Source organism: Rhineura floridana, chromosome 2 (genome assembly GCF_030035675.1).
Source record: "Rhineura floridana isolate rRhiFlo1 chromosome 2, rRhiFlo1.hap2, whole genome shotgun sequence".
Classification (NCBI taxonomy): domain Eukaryota; kingdom Metazoa; phylum Chordata; class Lepidosauria; order Squamata; family Rhineuridae; genus Rhineura; species Rhineura floridana.
The window spans coordinates 130,368,474-130,389,692 of record NC_084481.1 but is presented as its reverse complement, the minus strand read 5'-3'; the positions used below and the strand labels follow the sequence as shown (position 1 = coordinate 130,389,692).

Below are 21,219 nucleotides of genomic sequence, written 5' to 3'. Positions count from 1 at the left end.
TTACAATAACTTTAGGCCAATCTGGTTAATATAAGTCTGATCAGCTTCTGCCAACCTGGTGCCCTTCAATACAACTCCCCATCCATCCTAGCCAGTTTGGTCATGCTGGCTGGGGCTGATGGGGAGTTGTAGTCTAAGCATTTGGAGGGCACCAGTTTGGCAAGGCTGAGCAAGATTCTCAAGACTATGTTGCATAAAGAATGTATAGCTATCTCCTGGATTTCTGTTAGCTTGGTGTCACTGTCTATAGATTCTGGTTCCACTGAGCCCTGAATTCTCACTTGAAATGCCAGTGAAGTTTGATATGAGTTTTGCCTCAAAAAAGGCAAACTGAGGCCATGACTGCCAGTGGTGTGCCATTCTAGTAAACTAGCTTTCCACCATTTGTGCACATATTTTCTGGCAAAGGACAGTACAGAGGGAGAGAAGATGGTAGCAAGCACCTCAAAGATGGGGATTCCATAGTCATGTATTAATAGTTCCCAAGGGTTGGGTTCTTGTTGAAATTTACTGGAGCATCATTTATTTTATTTTGGTGATTTTTAGACCACTCGTCATTAAAACAATCCCAGAGTGGGGTATTACAAGTAAACAATGTATGAAATATTTAGACAAAATCAATTACATAAAACAAATCTAGAACCAATCAGCAAGTTCTGTGAGGGCAATTTCCCAACTCCACAGTTAAAACTAAACCTGGCTGGGGGGGGGGGAAATTAACTGGTGGCAAAAACCCATCAGGGTTGGAAAACTGATCTTCCTGTTCAGTTTAAAGACATCTAAAAAGTTCAAGTTTTGAAGTGTAGTTGAGTAACAGAGTGAAAGCTGACATGGTAATTTTATAGTTTACTGTTGTGTGCCTCCCCAATCACTGAGTGGTGAGATTTCCGGGGTTCCTGCACTCATCCAGGGTTTGGTTTCCTTTGGGAAGAAGGTCAGCAGAGACTGCAGTGTCTTTATGAAATATGGTTTGTTTATTTACACACATTCCAACCTGAGCTTAGGATGGAGGGGTTCAAGGCATCAGCAGTGCAATATTCAGCTTTTCCATCAGGGTTACAGGAGGCACCCCAAACGCCATGGTGCAGGGAGCCAATCTCTCTGCCTGCCTCCAGTTACCAGCCTTTCTCTAGACACAACTAAAAGCACAAACCTCTCCTAGGCTCGGGGGGGGGGGGGGAGGCTCTCCTGAAGAGTTTCAATGATAAAAGGATCTTCCTGGCTCATTCATCTGTTGCTGGGCACCTAATAGGCCCATTAACTACCTCACCACTCTATTTGTTTAACAAAAGAAATGCATCTGGCCAGCAGAGCCAGCCCTGAGGCACAGGATTCCAAATCAGAGACAGGTAAGAGGACCCACAGGGATCATCCATTCCAACCCCCCAAACTCATAACACTACCCCCTTCTCTGAAAAAGGTCTGTCCCAGACCTGCAAACAAACAACAGAATAACAGCTTCCCCTACAAAGAAATAACAGGTACAGGTTAGTCAGACATTGAAATATACATCATTAAAAGCATAGTCATATTACAGTCTCATGTCCACACAAGTACAAAAACAGTCCATCCCTTTCAGCAAGTTTTCAATTAATTACTCTCTCTTTAGGCTTCCTCTTCTTTCTTGGAACCCCCAGTCACAGTTCTGCATCCAAACAGCTTACCCAGTCCTCATAACTTGGCAGTGGCCAAGATACTGAGTTCCCGACATGTTTAAGCAATATTACAGCCTCAGTACTGAGCTCCTTTGTCCTGCCTTTATTTATTTATTTATTTATTTGATTTATGAGTCACTCATCTGGCCAGTTGTCCGGCCACTCTGAGCGACATACAAAGCAAAAACATATAAAACATCAAAAACATTTAAAAAACTAAGCAATAAAGCTGAACAATAACATAGAGACATTCAATTGTGGCATTGCAGCACAGTAGCCCTCAACCACATGCACATTTTTTCTTGCCCCCCAAACAGCTGTACATACACGCACAATCCAACACACAGAATAGTAAATCTTAAACATTAAAATCTTATTACAAAAACCTATCAGCATAATTCCTAAAAAATCATTAGCTCATATCCCCACAAGCATGCAAAAAAGCACAAATCAACAGCATTTCAAAAGGCAATGCCATCAGAAGAATTCCTACAGCAAATCAGTACACAGTCCCATACGCATAACCCCCACACCTAAACCATGCAGTTGCCCACATGGCCCTTTGTCTTGGGGCTTCATGGAGTTCCCAGTCCAAGCTGATCCCTGCTGCTGCCTGCAGGGTCTTGGGACTCATCTCCAGGAATAGATTTGTTTCTGCATCAACACATGGCAGGCTGTAGCCATTTTCCTCCCACTCTCTGCCCTGGGAAAAGTCTTTAAGCCACTCCGTCTCCTGCCCCAAACTCCAAATCAAAGTTCTGCCACAAGTCTTTATCTGGGGGCATCTTCTTCAGGATTGGCTGGCCTAGCCCACCCAGGTTGGCAGAAAGAAATCTTCTCTGTTCTCCCTCCCAATCTCCAGTGTAAATCATGGGCCCCAACAGAGGCAGATAACCCTCCCATTTTATCTTGCCCTCCAAACTCACAGGGTGCTGGGTGCCTCTCACTGCTGTAATTTGCCAGGGACTGCACCCATAATAGGAGCTGCATCCCACCCTATAAGGCCATTATGGGGCACCCAAAGGGCAAAGTCACTTGGGGATTTTATCTCACCCATCTCTCCAGGAGCTGGGAGTTCCTCTTGGGCGTGCACTCCCACCTCAGGCTTCTCCTCCTGCACTTTGTCTTGCACAGCCATTTCTCCAGGCGCTGTCAGCTCCTCTCGCACACACGCCTCCAACTGTTCCTCCTGCACTTTCTCTTCCACAGCTGGCACACACGAGGCGAACAAATCTATCGACAGCTGCTCTTCTTCAGCCTCTAGTTCACCTTTCTCCAAGGCTTTTTCTTCTTCCTGCACTACTTCTTTAACAGCAGGCACACTGGGAGCAGAGAAATCAATCAGCAGCATCTCTTCTCCAGCCTCTACTCCACTTTCTTCCGAGGCCTCTTCCTCTTCATTTTCCAGCCTGCCCTCCTTCAACTCTTGGGGCTTCACTTCTAGCTTTCTGCCATCTTCCCCCCTGGCAGGCTCCTGGACAATCACAGCTTCTTCCTTCTCTGCTACTGACTGCAACTCCTTACAGTCCAAACCACTTTCCCATCCACTTTCTGGATCTCTTTAGCCACCCCAATCTGGGTGCTCTGCAGATGGACTCCTGGGTAACCCTCAACCCCTTGTAGCGGCTGATCAGGCAGGACTCTCACCTCACATGGGGTCTCCCTTTCCTCTCCCAAGAAGCGTCCAATGATCTCCCCCATTTGTTGCCAGTGCTCCCGTTCCTCTTGGCGCTCTCGCTGCCTTTGCTGCTGGTCCTCCTGGCTATACTGCTAGAACATCAATCTCATCTGTTCCAGGAGGGTTGCTGTTATCTCTTCCATCTTGACTCAGGCACACCTTGCTCTCAATGCTTCTTCTAGGAAACTCAATCCCACTTCTCACACCAATGTTGCACTCCTCCCCAATCACCGAGTGGTGAGATTTCTGGGGTCCCTGCACTCATCCAGGGTTTGGTTTCCTTTGGGAAGAAGGTCAGCAGAAACTGTGGTGTCTTTATGAAATATGGTTTATTTATTTACACACATTCCAACCTGAGCTTACGATGGAGGGGTTCAAGACATCAGCAGTCCAATATTCAGCTTTCCCATCTGTATTACAGGAGGCACCCCAAACGCCATGGTGCAGGGAGCTAGTCTCTCTGCCTGCCTCCAGTTACCAGCCTTTCTCTAGACACAACTAAAAACACAAACCTCTCCTAGGCTCCAGGAGTGGGGGGGAGGCTCTCCTGAAGAGTTTCAATGATAAAAGGATCTTCCTGGCTCATTCATCAGTTGCTGGGCACCTAATAGGCCCATTAACTACCTGGACACTCTATTTGTTTAACAAAAGACATGCATATGGCTAGCAGAGCCAGCCCTGAGGCACAGGATTCCAAATCAGAAGCTGAAAAAGGGACCCACAGGAATCATCCATTCAAACCCCCATGCTCATAACATTGTTGTTGTTGTTGTTATGTGCCTCCAAGTCGACTACGACTTTTGGCGACCCTATGAATCAGTGACCTCCAAGAGCATCTGTCATGAACCACCCTGTTCAGATCTTGCAAGTTCAGGTCTGTGGCTTCCTTTATGGAATCAATTCATCTCTTGTTTGGCCTTCCTCTTTTTCTACTTCCTTCTGTTTTTCCAAGCATTATTATCTTTTCTAATGAATCATGTCTTCGTTATGTGTCCAAAGTATGATAACAGTTTCATCATTTTAGCTTCTAGTGATAGTTCTGGTTTAATTTGTTCTAACACCCAATTATTTGTCTTTTTCGCAGTCCATGGTATGCTCAAAGCTCTTCTCCAACACCACATTTCAAATGCGTTGATTTTTCTCTTATCAGCTTTTTTCACTGTCCAACTTTCACATCCATACATAGAGATTGGAAATACCATGGTCTGAATGATCCTGACTTTAGTGTTCAGTGATACATCTTTACATTTGAGGACCTTTTCTAGTTCTCTCATAGCTGCCCTCCCCAGTCCTAGCCTTCTTCTGATTTCTTGACTATTGTCTCCATTTTGGTTAATGATTGTGCCAAGTTATTGATAATCCTTGACAAGTTCAACATCCTCATTGTCAACTGTAAAGTTGCATAAATCTTCTGTTGTCATTGCTTTTGTCTTTTTGATGTTCAGCTGTAGTCCTGCTTTTGTGCTTTCCTCTTTAACTTTCATCGGCATTCGCTTCAAATAATTACTGGTTTCTGCTAGCAGTATGGTATCGTCTGCATATCTTAAATTATTAATATTTCTCCCTCCAATTTTCACACCTCCTTCTTCTTGGTCCAATCCTGCTTTCTGTATGATATGTTCTGCGTATAGATTAAACAAATAGGGTGATAAAATACACCCCTGTCTCACACCCTTTCCGATGGGGAACCAATCAGTTTCTCCATAGTCTGTCCTTACAGTAGCTCTTGTGCAGAGTATAGGTTGTGCATCAGGACAATCAGGTGCTGTGGCACCCCCATTTCTTTTAAAGCATTCCATAGTTTTTCATGATCTACACAATCAAAGACTTTGCTGTAATCTATAAAGCACAGGTTGATTTTCTTCTGAATTTCCTTGCTCCGTTCCATTATCCAACGGATGTTTGCGATATGATCTCTGGTACCATTTAGGGTTCTGACTGTGTTTCTATCTCCTTTTGCTTTTGCTTTCCTTCTCTCTTTAACCATTTGACGAGTTTCTTCAGTCATCCATTGGGGTCTTTCTCTCTTTTTAACTAGAGGTATTGTCTTTTTGCATTCTTCTTTGATAACGTCTCTGACTTCATTCCATAGTTTTTCTGGTTCTCTGTGAACTAAGTTTAAAGCCTCAAATCTGTTCCTTATTTGATCTTTATATGCTTCTGGGATGTTATTTAAATTGTATTTTGGCATTATGATTGCTTTGTTGGTCTTCTTTAGCTTTACTCTGATTTTCGATACGACCAGTTCATGATCTGTACCGCAGTCTGCTCCTGGTCTTGTTTTTGCAGTTATGGAACTTCTCCACCTTCTGCTACCAATTATATAATCAATTTGATTCCTATATTGACCATTTGGTGATGTCCAAATATATGGTGTATAGTCATCTTTTTGGTTGTTCTTTCTCCTGCTTCGTTTGTCTCCTAGGCCCCATTTCCCCACAATTCCTAATTCTTCTCTGTTCCCTACTTTTGCATTCCAATCCCCCATGATTATCAGCACATCTTGTTTTGGTGTGTGATCAATTTCTTCCTGTACTTCTGCATAAAATCTCTCCAATTCCTCTTCTTCTGCGGTTGCTGTCGGAGCATAGACTTGGATGATGGTTATGTTGATAGGTTTCCCGTTTAATCTCATTGATATAACTCGCTCAGACCTTGCATTGTAGCTACTAATTGCTTTTGCTACATCACTTCTCACTATTAAAGCAACCCCATTTCTTCTTAATTTCTTACTTCCTGCATAAAATATTTTCTAGTTGCCTGATTGAAAATGTCCCATTCCCGTCCATTTTAGTTCACTCACACCAAGTATTGTAATGTTGATGCGTTCCATTTCTTGCTTGACAATTTCTAACTTTCCCTGGTTCATGCTTCTCACATTCCATGTTCCTATTGTGTGCGTCGTACAACTCCGGACTCTCCTTTTGCATCTGTGCGCATCAGCCTCTGGGCTTCCTTTCGGCTTTGACCCAGCTGCATCATTAGTCACAGTGCTACTCGTACTTGTCCTTTGTTCTTCCCCAGTAGCTTGGTGAGTGCCTTCTGACCTGCGGGTCTCATCTTCCAGCACTATCTCGTGTTGCATTTTGGATACTCTGTTCATAGGGTTTTCGTGGTAAGAGATATTCAGAGGTGGTTTAGCATTGCCTTCCTCTGAGTTTGGATGCATCTTAGTCTGGTGTTTCAAGCTTTGACCATTCCGCCTTGGGTGCCCCTGCTAGGAGTCTAGCCTCTTGGTCTAGACTCCTGACGGCATTGCTCTCAGCTTCTTCAACACACTCAAACCCCCTCACCACATTAAGGTGTGCATCCAAAGAGCTCATAACATTATTTTATAGCATTTTGTTAACTTACCACAACAATTCCTCCAAGGTATTCAAAGGCACAGTGTGCCATGCACCCATACTGAATGGTGTATCCAATAAGTCGAAATGTCTTTCCAAGAGTATCTTGCAACATAGCAGTTTTACAGTTGCACAGCTGGTCCTAGTTTAACAGATGGGAAACACACCAGATATAAATTCTTAGTAGAGTATAAGCACTCGATATACGATTTTTAAAATACACTAACTTAAGATATATGTTACATTTCAAAAAACAGGATTCAATTTTCAGGGAGATTAATTTGTTCAAAAGATCAGTGACACTTCAATGTGGATTATAGGAAGCAGAAAGAAATCATAAGTGGCAGAACAGAAGCAATTTGTCTCCATTCCTTAAAACTGTAACTACCCTTTCAGCAAAGACATTCTGAGGAGGGTTAGGAAGAAACCCTCTATTCTTTCATTATATTTTTCATATAGTTAAAGAATTACAAAACCATTGATACAAAATAAGTAATACAACTCTGAGAATAAGACATTAAAAGTAAAACAATAATTTCATATTTTATTTATTTATTTAGAGCTAAGTTCCACATTTTGGGGACTTAGCCTAACTTAAGCATTATCTTGGAAAGTTTCATCCCAAGAGTTGACCAAAAAAAAAGAAGAAAAAAGACAATTTAAAGAAATTGTCCTGCAAGTTTTGCTGACCCTTATCCATTTGTGAATAAAGCAATTTCACAGGTTTTTTCAACTGTTCTGTAATATTGGCTGTTCTGGTAATTTCCAGCACTATGCAATGCATAACCTGGCTGTTATTAGTATACTTAATACAGATTGCAGATTTGACTTCCGGGAAGGGTGACTTAGCCTGTGCCTGCTTTTGAGACGGGCTCCTGCCTCAAAAGAAGCTTATTCAGATATATCAGTCAGATTTTTTTTTTTTTGACTGATTAAACTTCTCCCGGGTAGGGAGAAACGAAGAGATTAACCTCAAAGCCTATTTTTGTTGGGACGACCAGATCTCATTAATTTATGGGACGAGGTCCAGCCGACGAAGGTGGGACGGATTTTCAACAACAAGCTCTATCTGATAAAGCGAACGTTCATCTTATCTTCTAAGAGAGAACGCACTAACAGGCAAGCACCCTTCTTTCTATATTTTTCTTTTACTTGACTTAAATTGTTGCTGTTTAAAAGAGATTTGCCAGATTGATCGGTTTTTGACATCTCACTGGGGAGCCATAACTTCTCTCTGCTACTCACTAATTAATAGCTTATCTCTGTTTTTGTTGCAAAAAGCTGTCCTGGATTTGCATTCTAAAGATATACACAGAAGAGGGATTTCTATTCCAGATTTTTATTTTGAAGAATATTATATTGTCTGAGACTACTCTCTTTTTGGTCTATTTTATTTTGACGAATCTGTTTCCTGACGACCGCCATTAATTGTTTCGATCCTGGGAACTGCATTTTGTTTACTTAAGCATGGAGAGATAAGGCTGTCTGCTCTGTTTATACTGTGATGTCACCAAGTTTGGAGTATTAACCCAATTGTTGCTGAAATAAGAAGTGGTTTTCCTATATTTTTCTTTTAAAATGGCAATTAAGAAAGTGGCTGAGAATCTGGAAATAACTATGTTTCAGAAAATAATGGATGAGATTGAGATAACGAAACAAAACCTGCGACAGGGTTGTAAGGAGCTGAAAATTGAATTGAGTAAAATGAAGCAGGAGATTAAAGATATAGGGGTCCCTGTGAGAGAGGTGACCCTGGAAGGGGTCCCTGTGAGAGAGGAGACCCCGGAGATTGGAACAAACGTGGAACAGGAAAAAGATTTGGAGTCTATGGACTTTAGAAACAAAATCTATTGTTTGGAGACACAGGAGATTAAAGACATAGGGGTCCTTGTGAGAGAGGAGACCCTGGAGACTGGAACAGGGGTCCCTGTGAGAGAGGAGACCCTGGAGACTGGAACAGGGGTCCCTGTGAGAGAGGAGATCCCGGAGATTGGAACAAACGTGGAACAGGAACAAGATTTGGAGTCTATGGACTTTAGAAATAAAATCTATTGTTTGGAACTCAATGTTATCTCTGAAGAAATTAATGAAGATTCTAGAGATAAAGTTATCAATGGCATGGATAATCTTCTGGACTGGAATGATGTGATGGAGCCCAATATAGAGAAAATCTATGGAATTAACTGCAGCCATGTGACAATGGAAAAACTTTCAAGAGATGACCCAGTGTATTTTGAAAAAAAGAACAGAGATATGATTTTACAGCAGTATTTCAGCAACCTATTCAGAATGGATGGCAAGAAAATATTTGGGATAGAGGTAATTCCCATCAGACTCTTACTATATGACTATGGCTTTGACAGCAAGATTATTATGGAATACTGATAATGGAAGATTGGATACTGAAATTACTGGACTTAACAAGACTACTGAAGATGGAAGATGGAAAATGGAACTAATAGGGATAATAGAACAATGGCTACTGAAATTACTGAACCTAACAGATTCTGATGTGATGGATTAATTGAAATGTTTATTTTGACTATGGTTATGACAATAAGATTATCATAATTAGTAATGAGATGGATTAATCGATATGCTTATCTGGAAAAAAAAATTGATAGATATATTTCTTAAAGAATTGAAACCTCTCTTTGACTTTTTGTGGAAAGAATAAAGTAATGTTTATGAGATTTGATGATTAAGTAAGATAACTACTGGAGGAAAGTGATTTTATAATATGACTTAAGAGACAGGATTGTTATATATTATAGACTTATAACTGATTTGATCTTTGACAAATGGGAAGTCAATATTTTACTTTTTATTTTTTTATTTTTGTTTTTTTTTTTCTTTTTTTCTTTTTGTTTAACTATTTTTGATTTTGTTTTTTTGTCTTTGAATGTTTTATGATTTCGTCTTGTATGTTTTATGAAAATCTGAATAAAAATTATTGAAAAAAAAAAATACAGATTGCAGATTTACCTGCTTTATTTAAGTTTTTCGATAATGAAGAGGTACTTTGGGGATTATTGTTAGGGAGTAGCCTGGGATCTGTTGAATTTTGGCTATAACCTAATTCCAAAAAATGTTATGTTTGGGCAAGAGGTGTATGTAAGCTGCTTTGGAGCCCAGCATCTCCAACATAAATGAGATTATGGTAAATTTTGTATAGTAAATTTTAATACACACACACAATTTAAATTTGTGTATTAAGCAATTTTATTATCCATCCTTCACAAAAAGTCCCAGGGTGGGTAACATCACAACAAAGGAGTAAAATACAACATACGGATAGTAAGTTAAAACTGCAATCAATGAATAAAATCTTTTCAGGAAATGTTGCTAAATAAATTTCACACTTCTTAAATTGACACGTTTAAATCTTTATTCCATATCTTCTTAAAAGAGATTTGGGCTATTTGTTTGTGTCCAGAAAATAAATCATGTGTTTTAATAATGTGTTGGACGGGGTTACACTCCCCCTAAAAACTCAGGTTCACAGTTTGGGTGTGCTTCTGGACTCGGCTTTGAATTTTGAAGCACAGGTTTCTGCAGTGTCCAGGAGCGCTTTCGCCCAGTTAAGACTGGTTGGCCAACTGCGTCCGTTTCTAGAGATGTCCAATCTGACGAGAGTAACACATGCCTTAGTTACATCCCGGTTGGATTACTGCAATGCACTCTACGTGGGGCTGCCTTTGAAGACAGTTCGGAAGCTTAAATTGGTTCAACATGCAGCAGTGAGAATGTTGACGGGAGCAGGCCTTCGAGCCCATACAACGCCTTTGTTACAACAACTCCACTGGCTGCAGCTTCGCTTCCGGACTCAATTCAAAGTGCTGGTGTTAACCTTTAAAGCCCTACACGACTTGGGCCCTGTCTATTTGTCTGACCGGTTGTCTCGTTATGAACCTTCCCGTTCTTTGAGGTCCTCGGAAGAAATACTTCTTATGATCCCTCCAGTCTCACAAGTTCCCTTGTCAGGAACCAGAAATAGGGAGTTCTCGGTTATAGCTCCTAGTCTCTGGAATGCTTTACCGACTGAGGTTCGGTTGGCTCCTTCACTTGCGGCATTCCGCCGTCAGGTGAAGATGTTCCTTTTTCGGGTTGTGTTTAACTATACGTAGAATAGGAATTTTAATAAATCATGGTAACGAGTATATAATTATTGTATTTTTAACTGTATTCGATCTATGTAGATTTGGTATCTTATTGTTTTATTCTTTTTTATGTACTGGTTTTAGGTTGTTCGCTGCTCTGAGTTTCTGGGGAAAAAATAGAGCGGGCTAGAAATATTTTAAATAAATAAATAATCGGTTTATGGGTGTTGTGCAACAAATCACAACTTGTGTAAGTCTCAAATGTTATCAGAAGGATGGTTGTATTTAGCTACTATGTTACAATATGTCTGCCTTGAAAATACAAGAAAATTGGTGGGTGAAAGCCTTTCATGAAAGTAATTCTTCATAGTAGATTATGTGGTAATATAATCATATTATCCATTTGCTGATTGATAAAATATTTGTTTGCTGCCACACTGAAAAGTCTCCTAAAGATTGATGTGTATTTAAAATTTACTCATTATGTAATATGGATGACAAAAGTGACAGTCTAGGTCTTAGGACTGGAACTATCACAATATGCCGTCCCAGTGGATTTTCATAAAGTAGAGGCGGCTCACCCAATGGGACAGTGCCACAACACTAGCTTTCTGGCAGGTGTGTCAACACTGCTTATCAGGAGGGATGGGGTGATGCACAAGGGAGGTTCTGTGCAGTGTGAGTGCACCAGCAGGAGTGGTGGATTGGCTCTGTTGGTGCCTCTGCACCTTGCCCTCCCCCTCTTGTTAAACAGCAGTGACATACCTGCCGGAAAGCTAGCGTTGCAGTTCTGCCCTACCAGAAAGTTCCTCTCATAATTACAGATACCATCTTTTCAAAGATAACTACCAGAAGCGTAAAGAGAAAAACACATTAGCATTTCGTATAAAATATTTTAACCTACTGGAAGTTCTCACATCTAATACACTGTAGAGTAGCATTTGCCTCCTTCACACTGATGGTTCATAGTCACATTATGACTTCTCAAGATTTGCCTATTTTCTCTTCTGTCATTTCCACTTAATGAGTCCCTAGGAAAAAAACAAAGTGCTTATTTCTGGGTGTCAAATGCATCAATTGGATCTAGAAGAAACTTCTTCCAAAACTTTTATATGAAAACTAGATGACAGCTGATGCAAAAACACATCTGCAGAATTATCAAGAAAAAACATTCATTAGTCTCTAGAGCCACATCTGCCTATATAATATCCCTTTCTTCATTTGCAGAGATCTTTGAAATTATAAAGGAAAGATGGAAAAACCTTTAAGCGATTGTGTGACAAATTACAGTGTTGGTATAAGAATCATCACTTTCAAATTACTAAGTACAATTGAATTTTTGCAATGAAAAACAGGAGCCTATAGAGATTATGGATTTAAGTGTGTGTGTGTGGGGGGATGTTACTCAAAACCAATTTCTTGTTTTTTAAAAAACAACACTGTGTTCCATACTTCTTTACTTTCCAAGCTGCTTTGTAAAAATCTTGCATCGTCTGAAATCTCTAGAATACTGTATATTAAGTAAATCAAGGATTTAGCAGCCCTACTATAATATACTAATGCACCATTCAAGAGTACTAGAGACAGTCAATCTATCTGAGTAACATGCTGGAATTGCTAACCCACAAAGTTATTCACAAAGTTGAAAGGTAATATATAAAACTGACAAAACCTTAAAATCAATTACTGTCCTATTTGATGTATGCAGCGCCAGGAATATGGGCAAAAGGACACACGTAAACTGAAACGGGAACAGCTGTATTTTGAACTAATTACACTTTCAATCATAGTTTATTCAGAAGCCACAGAAAAAGTGTTGTGCTTTAATCAATCCAGAAAATTATAAGACTATGGGTAAACCCTTGATGTCAGAGGGCAAAATGTTGTGAGTTCAAAACATTTTTTGCAGGTAAGAAAAGACAGATTAAGTGTCATAGGACAGGTGGGAATTAATGACCACAAAGTATCTATCAGGAGCTACAGTAGCAAAGTCTCTCCTGTAATAATTGCCAGAATGGCCTCCTCAGAGACAAAGCAATCTGAGCCTAAAAGAACTTGCTTAGTTCTCTAATTCAAACCAAGATTAATACAACAGGAGAAAGATCCTAGTCACCTGAGGATTGAATGAGAAAGCATATACATAAAAATGTTACGTGCTAAGCAGTATGTAAAATAAACATGTAATACGAAAACTTGAAATGAAGCTGTCAAAAGCAGGTGTCATGAAATGTTAAAATTATAGTTAAAGTCCCTTTTTCTGGCATAGATCTCATGTGGACTCTTCACCTGATTTCCTACTCAGCATATTAAAAATAAATTGGGGGCATTTTCTGTGAAATGGCTTTATTTTATATTAGTTTTATTTGAGTGTTTATGCTTATTGCAGAAACTGAGTCCTCCTTTGAAGGATGTCAGTGAGTTGTATTATACTACAGGGCACAAGTATATGCTATAAATATACAAAGCGTTAAAACGTATAACGCAGATTGCCCACTGTTTTGTTCACAAAACATTACCAATTCCCATGAGTCTCATTAGACAACAGAGCCTCTCCCCATAGCGTCAGGAAGGACTAGAGGTCCTAGGCCATACCATACCATGCTTTGAATTGCAGAAGATGGAATGGGAGTGGTTCAACATGATGGAGAGGCCTGGCAAATTTCCAGAGCCCTCCTTAAAGAAAGGAGGGGTTTACTGTGGGAAGAAAAAGAATGCAGTGCGAGAGCAAGAGAGAGAGAGAGGGAGATGACCATTCAAATGTTACCAGGAAGAATGGGAAAGTCCTGAAAGGAGATGGGGAAATTGATAAAAGTACCAGAATGTGGAGGTCCTAAACTGACCCATGAAAGTCTTGCACATTAAGTGGTTTCTTTCAGAAACTTCTTCAGTTTCATATACAACACACACTGCAAGGTTAATCTTTTATATACATTCTGCACAGTACAGTGATCACTTATTATGATGTAACATGTTGATTTGTTACATTGTTAAGTCAAATATTTCTGGCCACTAGAATCTAATTTCTTTCTACTAGGTAGTGAACAGTAAAACACACTAATAAATGAAGTCGGCTGTGCAAATAATATTTTTTTTAAAAAAATCTGGGATGCACAACTTTGTATTGTTTCAGTAGACCGTTTAATTTAAGCTACCAAGTCTACAAATGGTTCCTGGGCTTTGAACAAAGTGGCTATTTGGATTAAGCAAGCACTGTGCTTCAAGTATGGTACTTGCACATTTCCCTTTGCAAGCCCATATTAATGGCATTTCTCTGGAAAAAAAACTTCATAGACTACTGAAACAGCTCTGTATAATTTATAATGTGTAAATTATAAAGAGATCAATGTAGTACTTCAAGGTGTTTTACCTTTTGTCAAATAGTAACTTGTCTGCAGGTAAAATATAGCAGATATAAACATTATTCAATATACTTGAAAAAAAACAAATTATTATTTGAAATACACATCACCAACCTTAAGGCCAGCTTAATTATGCATTTATTATAAAAATACCTTTCACATACAACCACAGGCATAAAAATTATTGCTCAGGGATAAGTTCACAAAACTGCATAATCTTGTGCTAAATTGTAAAACTGTTCACATGATATACCAACTCTGTTCTCCCTGGATAATAGTTTGTGTGGTTCCCTGGATCATGCCTATGCAGTGTGGCAATTTCTGAGTGTAGATTTCTTTTTGAGTGTGAGCCTTTCTGGATTTGAGCTTCAACAGGTTAGGGTTAATTCAAGACATTGATATGCACTACTCACTGTCAAGTCTTCATCACTCGCACACACACAAAATGATGAGGAAATACACTATTCAGATTTGTGCTGTACAATACACATTTTACTTGATATTTTTCATTTAGTCCAAAAACACGTCTGAAATATAAATACAAGAATCTTTGCAGTTTTTCATTACCTTCTCACCCCACCCCGTTTATAAAATTAATCACAGCTAGCAGGGTAGAAATCACTGTGAGCTTCATGAATGACATCCAAGAGATGGGAAAGGATTAGTTCACAGTTGCTGCCAGTTATAGCACCAGGTGGCTTTTTCTGCAGCGAAGGTGTTAGCGATAATCCCATTACACTGGTACTAAATCTTGCAGACATCAAAATTATCACCAAGGTTCCTTTTCATCCCATCCTTTCCAAATGACTGGAAGTCGCTTCACCTGAAAGAAGTCAAATCCACATGCAGCTGCTGTTTTAGCAGCCAGCAGCCTCCCCGAGAATGCCAATCGTGATCCAATTTCGCTGCGCTGGTGGCCCCTATTCCCTATCCAATAATACATCTGTTAAAAAATCCTACAGCTACAAATCAAGTTTAATCCTACCAGGCACCTCATGTTGGTCTTGTCTTCCAAAAGGCAGCAGGTTCTGCTGTCTATCTCTGCTAGTGTCTGGGGAATACCCTCTAAATCCCAGCCCTACTTAGAAGAATAAGCTAAGGATCACAAAACATGACCTTAAAACCCCCGATATAACTATATTCTGACCCAAAGGCATTCATTCTAGGTGAAGATTAGAAGTTTGCATAATAAGATTACACAGCAAGTGAATGATATCAAGGGACTATCCATATGCAGCCGCCTGGTTTCTATAGAGAGCCTGTGCTCTGCAATATGCAGTGCAGACGAAACAGAGCTTCCCCTTTCTAGATGAAGTGAAATAGATTCACATAAATTAGTTGGCCATTTCCAGATTCCTAAATCCCCTATTACATCTTTTATTGACAGCTCCTGTGAGGATAGCACAATCATTTCTTTTTTGTTGTCAGCTTCTGAAACAATGGAGTTCTCTAAATGAAATGTACATAGACTGTTTGTGGAAATTAACATCTTGTTTGCTGTAATCTTGGATTACAATTGACAGCACACATAATAAAAGCAGGAAACATGGGTAGCATTATTTTCTTCCTGAAACCAAAGACTTGGTCAAATTCAACCAATAGTGTAAAAGCAGAAATTGTAAAAGTTGTTGCCAATCATATATAATTTTTAACTAATGAAACAAACAACTAAGTAAACCAAATAAATATTTTCCTATTTAACATACACCCACAGCTTCCCTCTTAATTAATTATGTTTCCTGTGGATACTGAAATGTATCATTTATCAATCAGATTACTGATTATGAGCATTTTTTTCTATGCGTCCTACTTAAGGTACCTAGATACAACCACTTTCTTGTGAATAAATTTCAACTGAAGTCAATGAAACCTACATATAAATGTGTTTATTGCTCTTTAATGTTTGTGTGAGCTGTAGAATGTTTAGATAAACCTATCATTTTTTTCCTGGAATAATAATAATATCATCAAGATTTTCTAGAATTTTAAGTCATTATTAGAAAAAATAAGTTCTATTCATATGCAAAATGGAGACCAATTTTTTTTGTTATTTGGGTCACCATTGTTTCACATTTTAGGATTAATTCCTAGAATGTAAAGATACGTGTTTGGCATGATAGTTTATTCATAAACAGGCTAAATACATACTGCAAGATAACAAATAAACAAGATTGTATAATCTCACTGGAAAATTTGGAGGCATGGAAAAAACATCCGAGTCACCAAATGTCCACATTATATCGGAAGAGACAAGAACAAGCCTTCCTCCAAATCTAAATGAAATGTAAGCAGAATTCTTTAGTGCTGCTGAAGAGCAGGGTTTCCTTTTATGTTGTGCTTACTCTAAGAATCATTCTTGATCAGCTTCCCAAAATCTTTACTCATTAAAGTGTTCCCTTATTGCTAGTATCATTACTGATATCTGTAACTCAAGACCAATAATATGTACATGAGAGTGTAAATGCTTATCTGGAAACTAGCAGTCCTTAAGCTGTCTGAGTACATGAGGTACAGACACTAGACATGGCATCCTTTTGCAGCAAGAATCATATTCACAGGGTCAGTCAAGACACAGAAGTGTGCTACTGTTAATGCCTAGCTGAAAGTTCACAGCTCTCAAGTTTTGCCTTGCAAGTACGGTTCTGGGGGAGCAGTTGATAAGGGTGTTTGGAATTTGAGGGTTTTTCCCAAATATTTTGATGGTTGTGGTTACTTGTATGAAACCCCCCATTTTTTTCTGCTGCCACAGTTCCTTGTGGCAGCCACCTTTCATTAGCCATCTGCCATTCATCATACTCCATGATGCCATAGCCTCATTAGAATTGTCATGGAGGGAAATGACAATTTCCAGCGTGGACTGCCCCCCCCCCCAAAAAAAAGTCAGCTGGAATCATTCTTCACAAAGAGATAGCAATGTCCTGGAACATTCTGCAGGAAGGGGGAATTTGGTGGCTGTTATAAGGATCTCTGCTGAAAATGACTTTTTTACAACTTCAGGACCTGCCACCCTTAGTCCAAGGCTCACCCTGCAGTGATCCTGAATTTGGGAAATACTTCAAAATAAAAGTGAACCTGTTATGTATATTCAGCCCATTCCAGGGTGGTTTGTGTGTCCAGGAGCTTCAATGCACACATAAAGTCCCTCTCTATGAAAGGCTTCCTCCATGACTGAAATATCAGGATAATCTCTACACATGCATGCCCATTCGATGTGTAGAGTTGCTTGTCATACAAGTCAAGAGGAAACACATACTTTTGGAAGCTCCATGCACATACTGAAACACACAGTGTGTTAGATTATGGGGTGAAGATAGGAGGTATTACTCCTCTATTTGCCAAAGTCTTGCCTCATCTCAATAGAGCATCATGCATCAAAGCTACAAAAAACCCCACCACCAATGGTTGTATCAACAATATTATGTGCTCTGCCCATGTGAAAGGAAGGTAGGAATTATTCTAAATTGTATTTATTAAGTAGAGAATTTGTCTGAAAAATTAAACTGTGCAGCTACAGCATATGTCAGTCATAAATTTTCTACTCTCAACTCCTATTTTCTCAACTAGCTTTAAATATCTTATACTCAAGTCTATGTGCACTTTCTTGGAGGAAGGTTCCGTTGCTTTCAATGTAGTCTATTTCTTATGTAAAAACTGGGATGCTCATCACCAGAGTAATAGTGTATGGATCCCCATTTGAGAATTAATACTCCATCACACTATGTTTAGAATAACTGGGGGGGAAATCATATTCATGGCTGTTGCATTTATGTTACAAATAACAGAAATCAATGTTTTATCACATGGCTGTATTTTCCTGTTTTTGGATAAGCAATAAAAATACAGTTTCCAAACATGAATAGATGAGTGCAATGATATTCAGTCTAAGTTAATCCCCAGACATCTAAATCCATGAATAAAAATTCATCAGGTTTAAATACACTGAGCCTATTAAGCAAGAACAAAAGCATATGCACAAAAGAGCTTTTAATATATTTCAAAGCCCACAAGAGCCATGGTCTCATTAAAATTATAAATTACTCAAACATGGAATGAAAATTCAAACTGCAGTGCAGCTAAGCAGATTACAGAAAACCTCGCGTTCCATATGATAACACACCATAGCCCTCCCAGATGGGGGCCTGGAACAAAAAAGGCCATCACTGCAGCTAGGGAAAACCACCTTGTGATCTCTGGTTTCTGTTCAGCAGATGACAGCCAAATAATATGTTGATTATTCTGTTTGTGCTACTAAGCTTGTAAGATGGCATAAAAGCGATATGATCTATTGTGAACTCAATGCTAATGTGTTGCTCTACTCATAAATGATATATTGAATGCATTTGGAAACAATCTTTTATCTTTTAGTCCAGTTTTTAAATGCATGAAATAAAATAAAAGGCAGCACAAAATATTATTAAATATGTTTTTATGTAAAAGAGAAGAAAAAAAACTGACATAGCAAAGCCAAGTGAGCCTCATTCACAGCTTTGTGAAGTCACAGGTCATATTTTTATTGTCTTTAATGGGCTTTGGATCAAGCCCTTCATAAGTAAAGTCAAGTACAAGCAACTTTTCCAATGTCAGTATCATGTTTAAATATTAAAACCCTGAACTTAAAAGCAGCAATACAGCTTTAACTTTGGTCGTGTGCGTGTGTGCGTGCGTGCGTGCGCACGCACACACACACACACACTAGAAAATTTATGCAAGGGAAAAGTCCTGCATCTATGTTATGTGCTTTCTCTTTAAAGCAATGCCCGTTGATATGACTACATGTTATTTTTCTGTCATATAATTTGTTTCCTTACAGAGAATTATTGATAGGCTTCAAATAATCAGAGTTATGTAGCAGAATGCAGTTTGACACTTGCCATATTTTTGTGAGTCTGGAACCTGGCGTATCAAGAGGTCATAAAGAAAATAGAGATCATATTTAAGTAAATGCCATTCTGAAGAACTACTGACCTCTTCTATTGCTTCGCAAATGTTAATGAGCAAGTGAAACAGGATTCACAGATGTTTCTTATTTACAGTCAACTGCACATGAGATTCGCAAATGCAAGTTTGGGGAAGGGCCATAGCTCAGTGCTTAGAGCATCTGCCTTGCATGCAGAAGGTCCCAGGTTTAATCCCCAGCATCTCCAGGTAGGCCTGGGGAAGTCTGTGCCTGAAACCCTGGAGAGCTGTCGCCAATTAGTGTAGACAATCCTAAACCAGATGGACCAATGGTCCAATAGGCAGCTTCCTATGCTGTTTATGTATTATGTATATTTATTTATTATTTATTTATTTATTGTACTTGTATACCACCCCATAGCCAAAGCTCTCTGGGCGGTTTACAGCAATCAAAAACATTAAAACAAATATATAATTTAAAAACATATTTTAAAAACAATTTAAAACACAATTTTAAAATTTAAAACAATATAAAAACAATTTAAAACACATGCTAAAATGCCTGGGAGAAGAGGAAAGTCTTGACCTGGCGCCAAAAAGATAACAATGTTGGCACCAGGCGCACCTCATCACACAAATCATTCCATAATTTGGGGGCCACCACTGAGAAGGCCCTCTCTCTTGTTGCCACCCTCTGAGCTTCCCTTGGAGTAAGCACCCAGAGGAGGGCCTTTGATCTTCTTTTTTTTTTACAATAATTTTTATTCAAATTTTCATAAAACATAGAAAACAAAATCATAAAACATTCAAAGACAAACAACAAAACAAAACAAAAATGATTAAACAAAAAAATAAAATAAAATAAAATGTTGACTTCCCATTTGTCACATATCAAATCAGTTATAGGTCTACAATATATAACAATCCTGTCTCTTAAATCATATTATAAAATCACTTTCCTCCAGTAGTTATCTTAATTAATCATCAAATCTCATAAACATTACTTTATTCTTTCCACAAAAAGTCAAAGAGAGGTTTCAATTCTTTAAGAAATATATCTATCAATTTTTCTCCAAATAAACATGTCAATTAATCCATCTCGTTAATAATTATAATAATCTTATTGTCATAACCATAGTCCAAATAAACATTTCGATTAATCCATCTCATCAGAATCTGTTAGGTCCAATAATTTCAATAGCCATTATTCCATTATCCCTATTAGTTCCATCTTCCATCTTCAATAGTCCTGTTAAGTCCAGTAATTTCAGTGTCCAATCTTCCATTATCAGTATTCCATAATAATCTTGCTGTTGTAGCCATAGTCATATAATAAGAGTCTGATGGGAATTTCCTCTATCCCAAATATTTTCTTGCCATCCATTCTGAATAAGTTGCTGAAATACTGTTGTAAAGTCATATCTGTGTTCTTCTTTTTTACAAAATGCACTGGCTCATCTCTTAAGAGTTTTTCCATTGTCACATGGCTGCAGTTAATTCCATAGATTTTCTCTATATCAAGCTCCATCACATCATTCCAGTCCAGAAGATTATCCAAGCCATTGATAACTTTATCTCTAATATCTTCATTAATTTCTTCAGAGATAACGTTAAATTCCAAACAGTAGATTTTATTTCTAAAATCCATAAACTCCAGATCTTTTTCCAATTCCACATTTGTTCCAATCTCCAGGGCTTGTATCTTCCCTTTATTTTTTCTTTTCTCATCTCTGATCTCATTCTCCTCTCTCACAGGGTCCCCTATTTCTTTAAGCTCCTGCGTCATTTTGCTCAGTTCAATTTTCAGCTCCTTACTACCCTGTCGCAGGGTTTGTTTCGTTATCTCAATCTCATCCATTATTTTCTGAAACATAATTACTTCCAGATTCTCAGCCACTTTCTTGATTGCCATTTTTAAAACCACAAAAACAAAGCAAAACAAAAATAAAGAAGAACCACTTCTTATTTCAGCAACAATTGGGTTAATATTCCAGGCTTGATGACATCACAGTATAAACAGAGCAACCCGCCTTATCTCTCTTGTGCAAGAATGCAAAACAAATTTAGTTCCCAGCATCAAAACAGTTAGTGGCGTCGTGAAGAAGCAGATTCGTCAAAATAAAATAGACCAAAAAGAGAATAGTCCCAGACAATATAATATTCCTCGGAATAGAAATCAGGAATAGA

General features: G+C 38.7%; 1 protein-coding gene across 5 annotated transcripts in view; it reads right to left on the bottom strand.

Annotated features, from left to right (window-relative positions):
• The window catches only part of IMMP1L (inner mitochondrial membrane peptidase subunit 1), a 72,492-nt gene that overhangs the window by 22,775 nt on the left and 28,498 nt on the right, over nt 1–21,219 (bottom strand). For 3 of the 5 annotated variants that reach the window (XM_061610550.1, XM_061610551.1, XM_061610552.1), the window contains exons 2-3: nt 11,695–11,808; nt 6,688–6,819 (exon numbers count right to left, since the gene is read on the bottom strand). In XM_061610550.1, the coding sequence (XP_061466534.1) occupies nt 6,688–6,819; nt 11,695–11,718 (156 nt within the window). In that variant the 5' untranslated portion in view covers nt 11,719–11,808. Of the gene's footprint in view, nt 1–6,687; nt 6,820–11,681; nt 11,809–21,219 lie in introns of all 5 variants that reach the window. The other 2 variants (XM_061610553.1, XM_061610554.1) reach the window with 2 other exon arrangements.